This window comes from Gadus chalcogrammus, chromosome 3 (assembly GCF_026213295.1).
Source record: "Gadus chalcogrammus isolate NIFS_2021 chromosome 3, NIFS_Gcha_1.0, whole genome shotgun sequence".
In the NCBI taxonomy this organism is placed as follows: Eukaryota; Metazoa; Chordata; class Actinopteri; order Gadiformes; family Gadidae; genus Gadus; species Gadus chalcogrammus.
Genome location: NC_079414.1, coordinates 22,271,754 through 22,283,719, shown reverse-complemented (window position 1 = coordinate 22,283,719; position 11,966 = coordinate 22,271,754). Strand labels below are relative to the sequence as shown.

At 46.4% G+C, this 11,966-nt stretch overlaps 2 protein-coding genes across 6 annotated transcripts in view; both read right to left on the bottom strand.

The window, feature by feature from the left end:
- Nucleotides 1-9,177, bottom strand: part of sh3pxd2aa (SH3 and PX domains 2Aa) — an 85,678-nt gene extending 76,501 nt beyond the window's left edge. Inside the window, exon 1 of the mRNA XM_056586777.1 lies at nucleotides 8,271-9,177. Within this exon, the coding sequence (XP_056442752.1) occupies nucleotides 8,271-8,441 (171 nt within the window). The 5' untranslated portion in view covers nucleotides 8,442-9,177. The remainder of the gene's footprint in view (nucleotides 1-8,270) is intronic.
- A 1,128-nt stretch (nucleotides 9,178-10,305) lies between these two features.
- The window catches only part of stn1 (STN1 subunit of CST complex), a 5,015-nt gene continuing 3,354 nt past the window's right edge, over nucleotides 10,306-11,966 (bottom strand). For 4 of the 5 annotated variants that reach the window (XM_056586739.1, XM_056586740.1, XM_056586738.1 and 1 more), the window contains exons 8-10: nucleotides 11,475-11,609; nucleotides 10,967-11,039; nucleotides 10,328-10,582 (exon numbers count right to left, since the gene is read on the bottom strand). In XM_056586739.1, the coding sequence (XP_056442714.1) occupies nucleotides 10,422-10,582; nucleotides 10,967-11,039; nucleotides 11,475-11,609 (369 nt within the window). In that variant the 3' untranslated portion in view covers nucleotides 10,328-10,421. Of the gene's footprint in view, nucleotides 10,583-10,966; nucleotides 11,040-11,474; nucleotides 11,610-11,966 lie in introns of all 5 variants that reach the window. The other variant, XM_056586737.1, reaches the window with a different exon arrangement.

Sequence of the window (11,966 nt, the reverse complement as noted above, 5' to 3'; positions counted from 1 at the left end):
TCCACCGCCTCGTGGCAGGGTAGGACCATAAGACACTGTTTGAATAATTTGTGGGTTTAATGGTTATTTTAGTTTGGGTTGTGTTGCTAAAATGCGTATTAGCCCCAGGTGTTGTATTTTAACTGCCTTGATAAATATGTCGGAGGGAGTGTTAATCAGGCTTATGATTCACTTAGCCAGTACTCGGTGAACACCGCAACAACACCGTTCTCCACACCTGAAATGTGCAAAACGTACACAAACCTTGCTTGTAAAAATAACAAAAATGTCTCCCAGCGAAGAAAGGTTTTGCATAATGATGGATGAAACAGCGTTTTTTTCATCCTGCTGAGGAGACATTCACTACAAGTTGACAAATGCAGTTTCAGAAAGTAAGATTAGCCCATTTTTTTTTTCCTCAGTCCATACAAACGAGTCGGATGATTTCTCATCCGTCATAGAAACTCTGGGGTGGTGCTGATGAGCTTTAATGTTTTACCATTTGCTAAATCACACACACACACACACACACACACACACACACACACACACACACACACACACACACACACACACACACACACACACACACACACACACACACACACACACACACACACACACACACACAGTTAGGTTAACTAAAGTGCATAGATCTATAGATCTATAGCACGGACGCAGGACGAACCTGAAGGTCAGGATTCAGGTCGACCGTCGCCTTAAGTCGACCGTTAACACTCACACATCCCCTACCCTCGGGTGTCAGCGCTAGCTGAGCTCAGAACAAGGTTGAGAGTGAATCAAAGGTTGCAGAGTAACGGTAGCCGCAGTAGGAGAGCTTGAAACCAAAAGAGGTTCAGAGACCAAATCTCAGGGGTCCGGTCGCAGTCGGAAGGGGCCACACCTACTGCCTGCTGGTCAGGAGCGGAGAGACCCCCCCCCCCCCCCCCCCCCCCCCGGTACGCAGAACACAGCCTCCCAGCAGCCTCTGGTGTGGCTCAAGGCACACATTTCTATCTCCAGATCTCCAGCCCTTGCCTGGTGTGTTCACCCTTCAACACAGTGTCACATCAAAAGGTCAGCGAGGGCCGCTGATGGATCGCTGATAGAAGACGTGTGTGTGTGTGTGTGTGTGTGTGTGTGTGTGTGTGTGTGTGTGTGTGTGTGTGTGTGTGTGTGTGTGTGTGTGTGTGTGTGTGTGTGTGTGTGTGTGTGTGTGCGCGTGCGTGTGATACTGTGGATTGAGTCCACCATAATGGCTGACAGTGCATTTGTCTGTGTGCATGGCCATCTACTTTGGCTTTGTGGAGTGTGTGTTTGGATGATTGCTGGCTCAAGCAGCCTCCCCGGCCCGGGTCAGACTGAGTGGACTCTGGGGCTGGGTAGAGGGTACACCTTTTGCGAATAGAGAGGTCAATGGGCACGGGTTAAACTATCCATCTCCACACACGCACACTCACGGAGAGACCTCCTGCATGGCAACATGGAGCACCAGCGCCACGTTTCATTATCAGCAAACGGTACAATAAACCGGCTTCCAACACCGCCACCCTGGGTCCTTGTGTTTGGAGGAGCCCAGGAAAAGTCACCTAGGTAGAGTGTAGCAATGGACCTTGTTACAGGGACTTTTTCTACCGTGTGTGTGTGTGTGTGTGTGTGTGTGTGTGTGTGTGTGTGTGTGTGTGTGTGTGAATATTGAATTGAATGCATGTATCACATGTCTTGGCAACAGGACCCTATCTTTAGTAGCCACCATCTAGAAGCTCCCAGTTTTGAATCCCAGGAGCCATCGTAATCTAAACTGTGGGTTCCTTAGTGCCGTCACAGACATTAACGACATCACCTTTAATGTATTTGCCTGTAAATCACACACACTGTGGTGTTCATCAGGCTTTCCTGGCTAAACTTCAATCCAATGTGACTATGTGACCATAGGAGGGGAAAGAAAACTATTTTGGCTCCAAAATTAGAGTTGAGGCTTGAATCTGTGGACAGAGTCAAAGGATTTTGCCATGAGAAGCAGATGTGCATGTAGTGGAAACCTCAGTGGAAAACCCAGCCCGCCACGCGCCGACAAAGCAAAACCAGAAGGCTTAAAACACGAAGCCCTCCCTGTTCCAGAAATAGGTATTTAGGTATTCCATCAAACCCAGGGGGTTGATGATGGCGGTCTAGGCAGCCTGCCTTTCACTCTACAAAGCAAAGGGCTGTAGCAGACGCCATTGTTCGACTTTTAAAAGTTATGATCAGATGTTGAAGCCGGTCTGTTTGATGGGTGACTCTTAAGAATCATGTGACATCTCAGAGGCCATTGTTCCTTACAGTGATGCATCAGAGTGGGGCTGTGTGTGTACGTCCTGACTCAGACGACTTGACTAAGATCCGCCTCCCATTCCTTGGCCCGTTTGGGGAAACAAATAGGCATGTGACTCAGTAAATGTCTGTTTCAAAAATATGTAATAATCTATGATGGTGGGATGGTTACATAATTCCACATAATCAGATGCTAACGAGCTGTTCTCGCAAGTGACAGAAGATAAGTCCAATCTTAGGATCAGCATTTGATTTGTTTTTTGTGCTTTCCAAGTCTTTTTCTGTATTATGAATATCAAGATGGTAAATTAGGACATTGTCCAATGATGGCGACAATGTGTTGAACTCTGTCTCCTTTTGTGCGTTTTCAAGTGTGGACCAAAGGCATAATTAAAAGAATAGTAAGCTAATGAATGGCTTGTCTATTCATTCCCCAGTCTCCCTAAGAAGCCTGGGTTTCGTGGTTGAGACTTCCCTTAGAGGGTTTACGACCGGCCTATATCTGGCAACAGGGAAGTTTTAAGAGCTAGTCGTCGAGGGATTTGGAAACAATGAGGTGACAAAAGTATTATATTCACTGCCTGTGACTTTATAATAACTTTAAATAATAGCTGTGTATGAGTGGCATATTTCATGAGTAATTAATGAGATCCACGCTTACAATCATCAGTTATGACAGTTTTGTTTTAAATAGCAATGGTTTGCGTAACAGAAGGAATGGGAAGGACTTAATGTATTTTATAGAGCACATTGGTTGATTAAATATCTAAGGCTGGAACGCGCAGGCTCTTCAGATCAATGTTTACCCTATAGGATTGTAGTATAACTGGCAATTAATTATACAGACTCAATGACATGCCAGCCTTTAAAAGTCTGATCATCTGCTTGTTAAAACCGAAGAACTGCAGAGAGGAGAAGGGGTGAAAAATTCAAACTGCCTTGTGATCATTCCAGTGTCCCAGATAGCGGGGAAAAACACCTTGTAGCCAATATCTAGCAATTCCCAGGGAAGAGGTGCAGCTTGAAAAACAAAGTCTGGCAAAAAAATGAAAAATCACCCTGTGAAAACATGAGTTCTTGTGACAGGAAAAGATTGGACTTCGATTGCCCCATCATGTACCGCTGAGATAGCTCTGACAGCCTTTATGTGATTTGACTTGTTGTCTTGGCTTTCCTTAAGAACGCATTACAGCTATGATACATACAAAACAACACGTACAACTCATGTTTGTCAATTAGGTACACAGTCCAACACAAACAGAAAGCTAAATTAATAAGAATCCATGACTTACGGTTTGAGAACAAGAGCTGGGTCCCAGTGTGCCAGTGATACACACTGAAGGGGGAGACTAGGAGGCAGAATGCCCAGTAGAGAATGTCAGGGCTAGCCACTAAAAGCACTGAACCCCGCCTAAAGCGCACTATATTTAAACCAATCATATAAACCAGACGTACTCAGCACAACCCCTCTCATATGGAAGTGCTTCCACATCTCCGCTGCCGTAAAAAACGGGAGAAGGTCACAAGTTGGAAACGGTGCCAGGGTCAAGACCGGCTTATAGATACGATCCCAGCGTTCCTCTTCCTGTGGGCTTTAATTGAATCTGCCTCGGAAAAATCATTAAGTCCCTAAAAAAAAAGAAGCTCTATCGATATTATTTTTAATGCGAGTGTCTCGGCACAAGACGACAACTTAACAGTCACTGGGGCAAAAATACTACGCTCATTCACAACAGCAGCTCTGGCAGTGGGTGTATGGTGAGATTCCTTTTTTTTTTATGCGTTATGTCTAACTGCTGCCAAAATAGTGCCCTTTCTAGCTCATAGATCAAACCAACAACACACGTTTTGTCTAACGGTGTCCACATCCGATTTACCAAAGGCCAACATCGTGTCTTGGGGGCGCCAGTGGGAATGGGTCAGACTCTGGGCTGAGAAGGGTCTCTTTCTCGGCAATGGGAGGGGGAGAATGAAAAGGTTGACTCAGCAGATACTTTCCCTTTGTGTCCACTTGCGTCCCTCCATCACAAGGCAATGACCAGTACAGCTACACTCACTCTGTTGTTCTAACAATCCAAAAACTAATAAGCCCATAACTTTGACTGATTGCAAGTATTCAACTATCCTTGGCTGAAATGGCGCAGGCATATAGCGACAAAAGACCCTCCTGCCACAACAATATTATAGCAACATGGAAGACCTACACCTACTTGGTTTCCTTTTCTGGTCAGTGATTTAGTACAGCGAAGGGAGCGGGAGAGGCATGCCGCCAACATGTGCTGTGTGATGTACCAGCCAATCATTGTTTCTTATACTCTCACTCACACACACACACACACACACACACACACACACACACACACACACACACACACACACACACACACACACACACACACACACACACACACACACACACACACACACACACACACACACAGTAGGAAAAAACTGAGCCTCAAATCATTATCGATTAGCATCTTAGTTTGGTTGTCACCGATCTTGGTCTGGTGTCCCAAGCCCCAAATGCTGCATACATTTTAGGCCTCTAGAATATCCCATGATGCACAATTATTTAGAGAACAGCCATGGCCGACAGAAAGGTGGCTTTCACATTGATGCTTCTGCAAAAATGTACCAAAAGACTAAAGACCTAAAGTACTTTTTTTTCCGCTGAATCAGATGTTTATTTAACATACTATTTGGCATCCTTTCTAGAGGCAAAGATATCCTAACGGGGGATTACGTGTATATGTCCTGTCCTGTCAGACAACTCAACGAGGGTAAGGGCAATGACAGTTGAGTGGCAAGCGCCCTGACAGAAATATGTTCCCCTATGCTAACTCTCCCTCTCTCGGTAAGGGGCAGAGAGACAGAGAGGGGGGAATTGGTGACTTTCTGCTAGACCCTCTGTAGCAGTGTAACACGTCTCTGCCAAACAAAGACCAGGCAAAAATAAACAGTACTAAAGGCGTTCCCCTTACGGCCCCAGTAAAAAAAAAGCGGGGGGGTGACCACGGTCAACAAACAGGGACCCCTTTCACCGAGATATCGCGCAGTGTTTGATGGGCCAATAAATATCCGGAGTTGGGAACTGCTCTCTCTGAAGAGTTGTTGAACAGCACTAAAACACAAACAGTCTAGTCTTTCGTGGTAGAATATAAGGCACTGCTGGACTCACTGGAGAGAGTTCAATGTTATTGGACCGGGGACCGGCGGGGGTCACAGCAGACGCTAGAAATAAATGGGTCTGTTTTCAAACAGTTTTGTTTCTCCCCGACCACCTCACTATTCACCCCATTTAAAACACACACACACACACACACACACACACACACACACACACACACACACACACACACACACACACACACACACACACACACACACACACACACACACACACACACACACACACAGAACTTTTACTGCATGAGTGTATGTGTTTGTGTCAACGTTTGAGTATGTGTGTTTTTATATGCGCCTGTTAGTGTGTGTGTGCGTGCGTGCGTGCGTGCGTGCGTGCGTGCGTGCGTGCGTGCGTGCGTGCGTGCGTGCGTGCGTGCGTGGTGTGTGCCTATGAATTAGCCTAGTGTCCATGTGTATGCATGAGTGTGTGTGTGTGTGTATGTCTGTGTATGTGCTTGTGTGTGTGTATGCATGCGTGAGTGTGCATGAATGTCTGTGCATATGTGTGGTTGTGTGTGTGGTGTGAATGTACCGGTGTATGTGTGTGTTCCTGCGGGGCTGTGTGCGTGCGCGCGTGTATACATACATCCATGAGAGAGTGTGCATAATGAATCTCTGCTCCGTCCCCGCGGACCAACAAGGCCGTCCTTGCCTCCAGACTCTGGGACTCATAACCGCATCTTATGGGATCGGCATTTCAAGCCGGTTTCACAAACAGCACAAACGGGATATATTACAGCTGACATCCCAGCTGTTCTCCCTGTCCTCTTCCCATCTCCCTGTCGGTTCAACCCATCACTGACTTTCCCCTCCTCCTTCTTCCGCGACATCTCTCTCTCCCCCCCCCCCCCCCCCCCCACACGCACACACTGTTTTCTCCCCCACTTCCCGTTGCTCTTTTTTCTCACTCGCCCCCACTCACCCCTTTATTTATATTTCTGGTTTCTTCTCACAGTGGCCAGGCAGCTCTCCTGAGATGGGGAGCCAGGGAAACTAGGCCAGGGAATGGCCCAGCCGGAGCGCAGGAGAACAGACCCCGGCACACAGCACAGTACCTGACACACAGCACTGTACCGACAGCCCGGTCCTGGTCCGCCAAGCTCCCATTACAAGACAGCAGGACCACAAACAATTCAACTCTCTTTTTCTTAAAACATATAGACCATTCACTTTTAATCAGATTCTCTCTAAACTATCAAAACAGGTCCAGAAAGACAATACAATATATGTTTTATGGTATTGAATGCTCAATTTCCCTGTATACCGACTATACCAGCATAGGATATTTGTTTTGTAACAAGTCGTAATTATAGCATATATTGACAAGTGTTGTTTCACACCAGTCTTTCCAGGTATGTTTTAGTCTAATGGTGGCCTCCAGGCATTTTGACTGGAGCCTCACTGCTACCTTTCATTGTGTTCAGCCCATGGTTCTACCGTGCAGGCTAGTGATAGCGGGTAGCAGCAGGTATGTGTGTCTCTAGTGGAACTATTCAGTAATGTGCATTAGCAATTGATATTGGTTGCATTGCATTAGCACTTCTCCCCTACTCTACGCCTCACTATGTCTGTCTCACACACACACACACACACACACACACACACACACACACACACACACACACACACACACACACACACACACACACACACACACACACACACACACACACACACACACACACACACACACACACACACACACAAGAATGGAGCCATTGGGAGAAAGATGATGAGCGTATTTAAGCTTTACTTTATCCAATAACACCATACAAGGCACTGTATGCAAGAGGCCTGTGTGTTTGTTTGCTTTGCAACGGCCATGAAATCTATGGGCACTAGTTGTGTTGATATATCCTTAGGATGCAGAGAGGATGACGCTGGACTGAAATTCCATGGAAGCATAATTGTGTCGTCTTATGTCTTAATCGCGAGTGGTTTATTATGATGTTTCAGAAGATGCCCCTCGAGGCACGGCGTGCTGCGGTTGCCATGCAGAGACCCCGCCACTTACTGCAAGCTGGGTATCGATAAACATGACAACAAGAGGAAACGCTTCATGAACATGAGCGTCACCTAAGTGGGACTCACTCCAACTCTGTGTTCATTACAGTGTGTCTGCTGCTAGCCATATAGTGTGCGATAGCAACTGCATGAAAAAAACATGACAAGCAGGCCACCTCAAAATGGGTTTATCTGTGTTTGGGGTTTGATTAAGGAAAGCCTTGTAGATTTTGGAGGACGACAGGTCCTGACGGACCCATAAAACAGAAGGTAGCTTCAGTATAGTTTCAAATCACAAATGTATATGAAAATATCACTGTCAACGTCATATAAGAGTGTGTCTCTGTGTGTGTGTGTGTGTGTGTGTGTGTGTGTGTGTGTGTGTGTGTGTGTGTGTGTGTTATGCGCGTGCGTGCGTGCTTGCGTGCGCGTGTGTGCATTCGTCAGGCAACAGACACAATTGTCAAGCAATATTCCCTGAGAACCTCAACGATATGCATCATGGCACACAGATGTCCACACACACGCATGCATTGGACCTGTTCTATGACAGGTTCAACGCAGAGCTCATAGCCTTTAAGACAGCTTTTCCAATAGAACAGACTGTTTTTGAGATGTAATGATGATAAATACACATTAAATGCTGATTTAAAAGGTACGTCAGTAACGGCCTGAGCAATCGCCCTTTGAATAACCGCAAGGAAATGAATAAGGTTACAGTTTTCTAAACGGACCGAGGGGGAAAGGTATGAAGGACACTGATCAAGTTGAGGTAGGCAACTCACGTAGTGTTTTGATGGATTGCGTCTCTTCTCCACGTCCACGACTTTCACGTCCAGCACTGTCCGAAACTGCATCTTGATTCTGCACAGACTATGCATAAAAATGTCAGATTGTGGTATAACTGCAGCACTGGGGAGGATACCTGGTCCGGGCAAGAATAAGAGATCATTCATTAAACGCTGTGTCAAGGAAAATATGACTAGCCCGGCTGTGATATCACTCCGTATATTCGACTCCAGATTCAGATCATTGAATCACAACGAACCCTTGTCCGATATGAAAGTTATTGGTAGTCCATTGCATCGTTGGCTCCGATTGCACTCAGTGCTGCCGAATGCATGCAACCCAACGACGGTCACGTTGTCTCCAGAACCAGAGGAGGTCGGAACAGCTGTGTTCGAGCACAGATTATGTGGTCAAGCCGCAAAAAAAGTCTGTCCCAGTCTCCTTTGGTGTTCTACCGAGGTGGTGTCATGCCTTTAGGGTTGGAAAGGCTTCGGTGAAAGCTGCACTATACACCCGGCAACGTGCCCTGGCTGTCGTGCGCTTATTGTGCAGAGACAGGAGCCGAGATCATTTGGGGGAATCGAGTGGGATGGGCTTCACACTTCCCCTCGGGCTACTAAAAATAAGGCACTGGTGGTGAGATCTCTTCGTGCAAGCCCGGTGGACCAATAAATGTCAGCCCATCGATGTTGAATGCCGTGGATAAATCGTGCAGATTATAAGGAAACGGATGACATCTATCTTGTTAAATACATAGTTTTCGAACGAGCCTGGTTGGCCTGGTCGCTACAAATGCATTGCAGGTTAATTAAAGCTGCGGTGACAGAACTCGTAAGCAACAATCAAATAGGCTACTTGTATCAAAGCATGCAGATGGATAGCCAAACAATGCATTTTGCTGAGAGATTGTCCAGGCGTGCAGTGAAGATAGCCTACAGATGTTTCCCAGGCAGCCAATCGGCTGCACTGCCAGACGAACTCAGGCCAATTACCGACCAAACACTGCCCCCCTGTGTATACCTAAACGTATGCACCGAGTTATGATAAGTAGGGTGAGGCAATTTTGTACTAGTTCGATATAAAGTTACGATTAGCATCTATGATTTGATTCATTTCCCAACAATGAATATTGTTGTTATCCTGGTGTTGTTTTGTTGCTCGAGGAGGAGTAGGCACATGTTTGATTGCTATAATTCCATTAATGATTTCTGAAGCTACACATGCAACAAAACAACTCGTGTAGAGACGACTCATATGCTAGAGGAACCAGAGTGGACAGAATAAAGTTCAGAAGGTGGTTGACCAGCGCCAAGGTAACCTGCAGTTTACCCGTCTGATCACGGTCTGGTCGGCAGGTGGCGACAGAGCGCTGCTGGACAGAGCGTCGACCGCCTTCAGCCAGATGCCTCTAGTGTTCTTATCACATCAACATGCGATGTCCTCCTCACGATTCATAGGAAAGTGCATGGAGTAAGCTGAAGCAAGTAGACCATGGTAGTCTTATGCATTAGTGAAACTAGTAGGATACTCTTGTCCCTTATTCAAGTCGGATATTCTCAAATGTACATCATGTAACAAATTATGTACTTTGGTACCTTTTTCAAATAAAAGTATCGAAGCACTTTTCACCCATAGCTGTGGATTTTGTTGAGAAAGTGTTGCGCAAGAATGACATGGGTCTCCAAACTATGACTCAGTGTCTCCAACTGCTTGGTGCATTCCCTTTTGTATGCAATGTGTTAGTCCCATTAGATAACTTTCCCTTCAGAATAATACCTCTATGTGTTAGTTACAGTGTAGGTATTAATCATATTGCTCCAGGACCCCAACAGATAACTTGCTGGCATCGGGGATCGAATCCAGTACCTTTTTAACATTTACTCCATCCACTGCAATACCCTGCCACCTAAAATCTCGAAGTCACTTTCCAATGACATGATAAAAGTGCAAATCTCACAAATCCGACTTCAGATGAGCATAATAGGACTGCTTGATCCGAGATTATGATAAAATAACACCAGCAATACATGTAAAATAATAAAGATTTATTTGGTCATTACGCGATACATTCATATACACACACATGCGCGCGCACGCACGCACGCACGCACGAACACACACACACACACACATACACACACACACACCTAGCTAAACATGGTATAGTGGTTGGTGGTGGTGCTGATGACGTCGCTGTTGCACTCCAGTGTTCTCAGGACCAGCTCCAGGGCTTCCTTGCTGATGTTGGGGCTGTAGCGCTGCCTCACAGCAGACAGGACGTGGAGGACGTGGCAGCCCTTCTCTGCATCTACGAGCACAGGAACACAGCAGCCAATCATCAACGGAGTAGGGTGACGTCGTCTGAGCACCAGGAGAGCTCGCTCAGAAAATGACTTGATGCAACACGACCAACTGCCCTACTTCCAAGAACAAGTTCTCGTTAATTGTGTAGCACACACTGCGACACACTTGGGATTTATTCATCATAGAGAGGCTGGATATTGTTATTTCTACTTTTACGTCTCTAATGCACTTAATAAAAAGAAAAAAGATGGATAGAATATTTTGGACATGAATGCTACACATTACAACTATTTTCACAAACCCCCCAATAAACACTCAAACATTTGAGTTTAAATTATAGTAATCATAATTTTGTTTTTAATCATCAATGTAAATTACTCTGCCTTACATTTCTCTCTCTTGGAGTCTTCCCTGATGACGTCTTTGACAGCGATTAGAAGGTCTTTGTCTTGTTCAGTCACCTAACAGAGAGCAAAAGCATTGGGTGTTGTTCAAACTGGACCTTGACGCAGAGTACCACTAGACTGGTGGCCCCTCGCCCATTCTGCCGGCGATTTGAATTCACCCTGCAGAAGGGTCCAGAATGGAGCAATGCATTTCTTTCTGCTTGTGATACGCTTTCGAGGGAGCTAATCACCAAGCTGGCTTTTCCCCCTGGCGCGCTCTTGGCTGGTTTAACACAACAACGACAGGGACGCCACGGCAAGCAGCCAATTGCGTACAGAGTCATTCGAACTAGGCCCGTTGATGACGCCTCTTGTGCTGAAGAAAAATGACAGCAGCCTCCCCAGACCAACGTGCAACCTACGATAGAGCTTGGTCCGGCAAAAGCCGGGCTAGAGTATCACCCCAGTTCAACGTGCATCCGTCTCTAGACGGCCACAGCGCGCCCTCACGTGGTAGAGCTCGTCCTGGGACTTGACCTTGCGGTACACAGCGCCCTGGTCCTGGAGCACCTGCAGGCTCTCCTTGAGCAGCTGGCGGAGCTGCTGCCCAGCAGAGGGACCCGCCACGATGGCCTGGGCGGAGGGCTGGAGGTCAGAGGGCAGAGGTCAAAGGTCATTCAAGACATTGAAGATGCGGCCGTGAAGGAGTTAATAACGCCCATTGGAAATGTTGAAGTATTTTGTGGTCAGTTGTCCAATTCACGTTGTGAGGAACATAGTGCGTTGTGTTGTGGCATTGTGGTGTACACGGGGCCGCTGTAGGTAGGATGTGACTCCAAGCTGAAAGGGTTCTGGTTTCAAACCCCAGTCTATCTACGCGATGTGCCTTTAGGCACCCTTGAGCAAAGATGACCTACACACCTGCTTATTAATATCATGAACCATAAAAACACATCAACTGTAGGTTGCTTTTGCATCTGTTACATAACTAAATAGTACAGT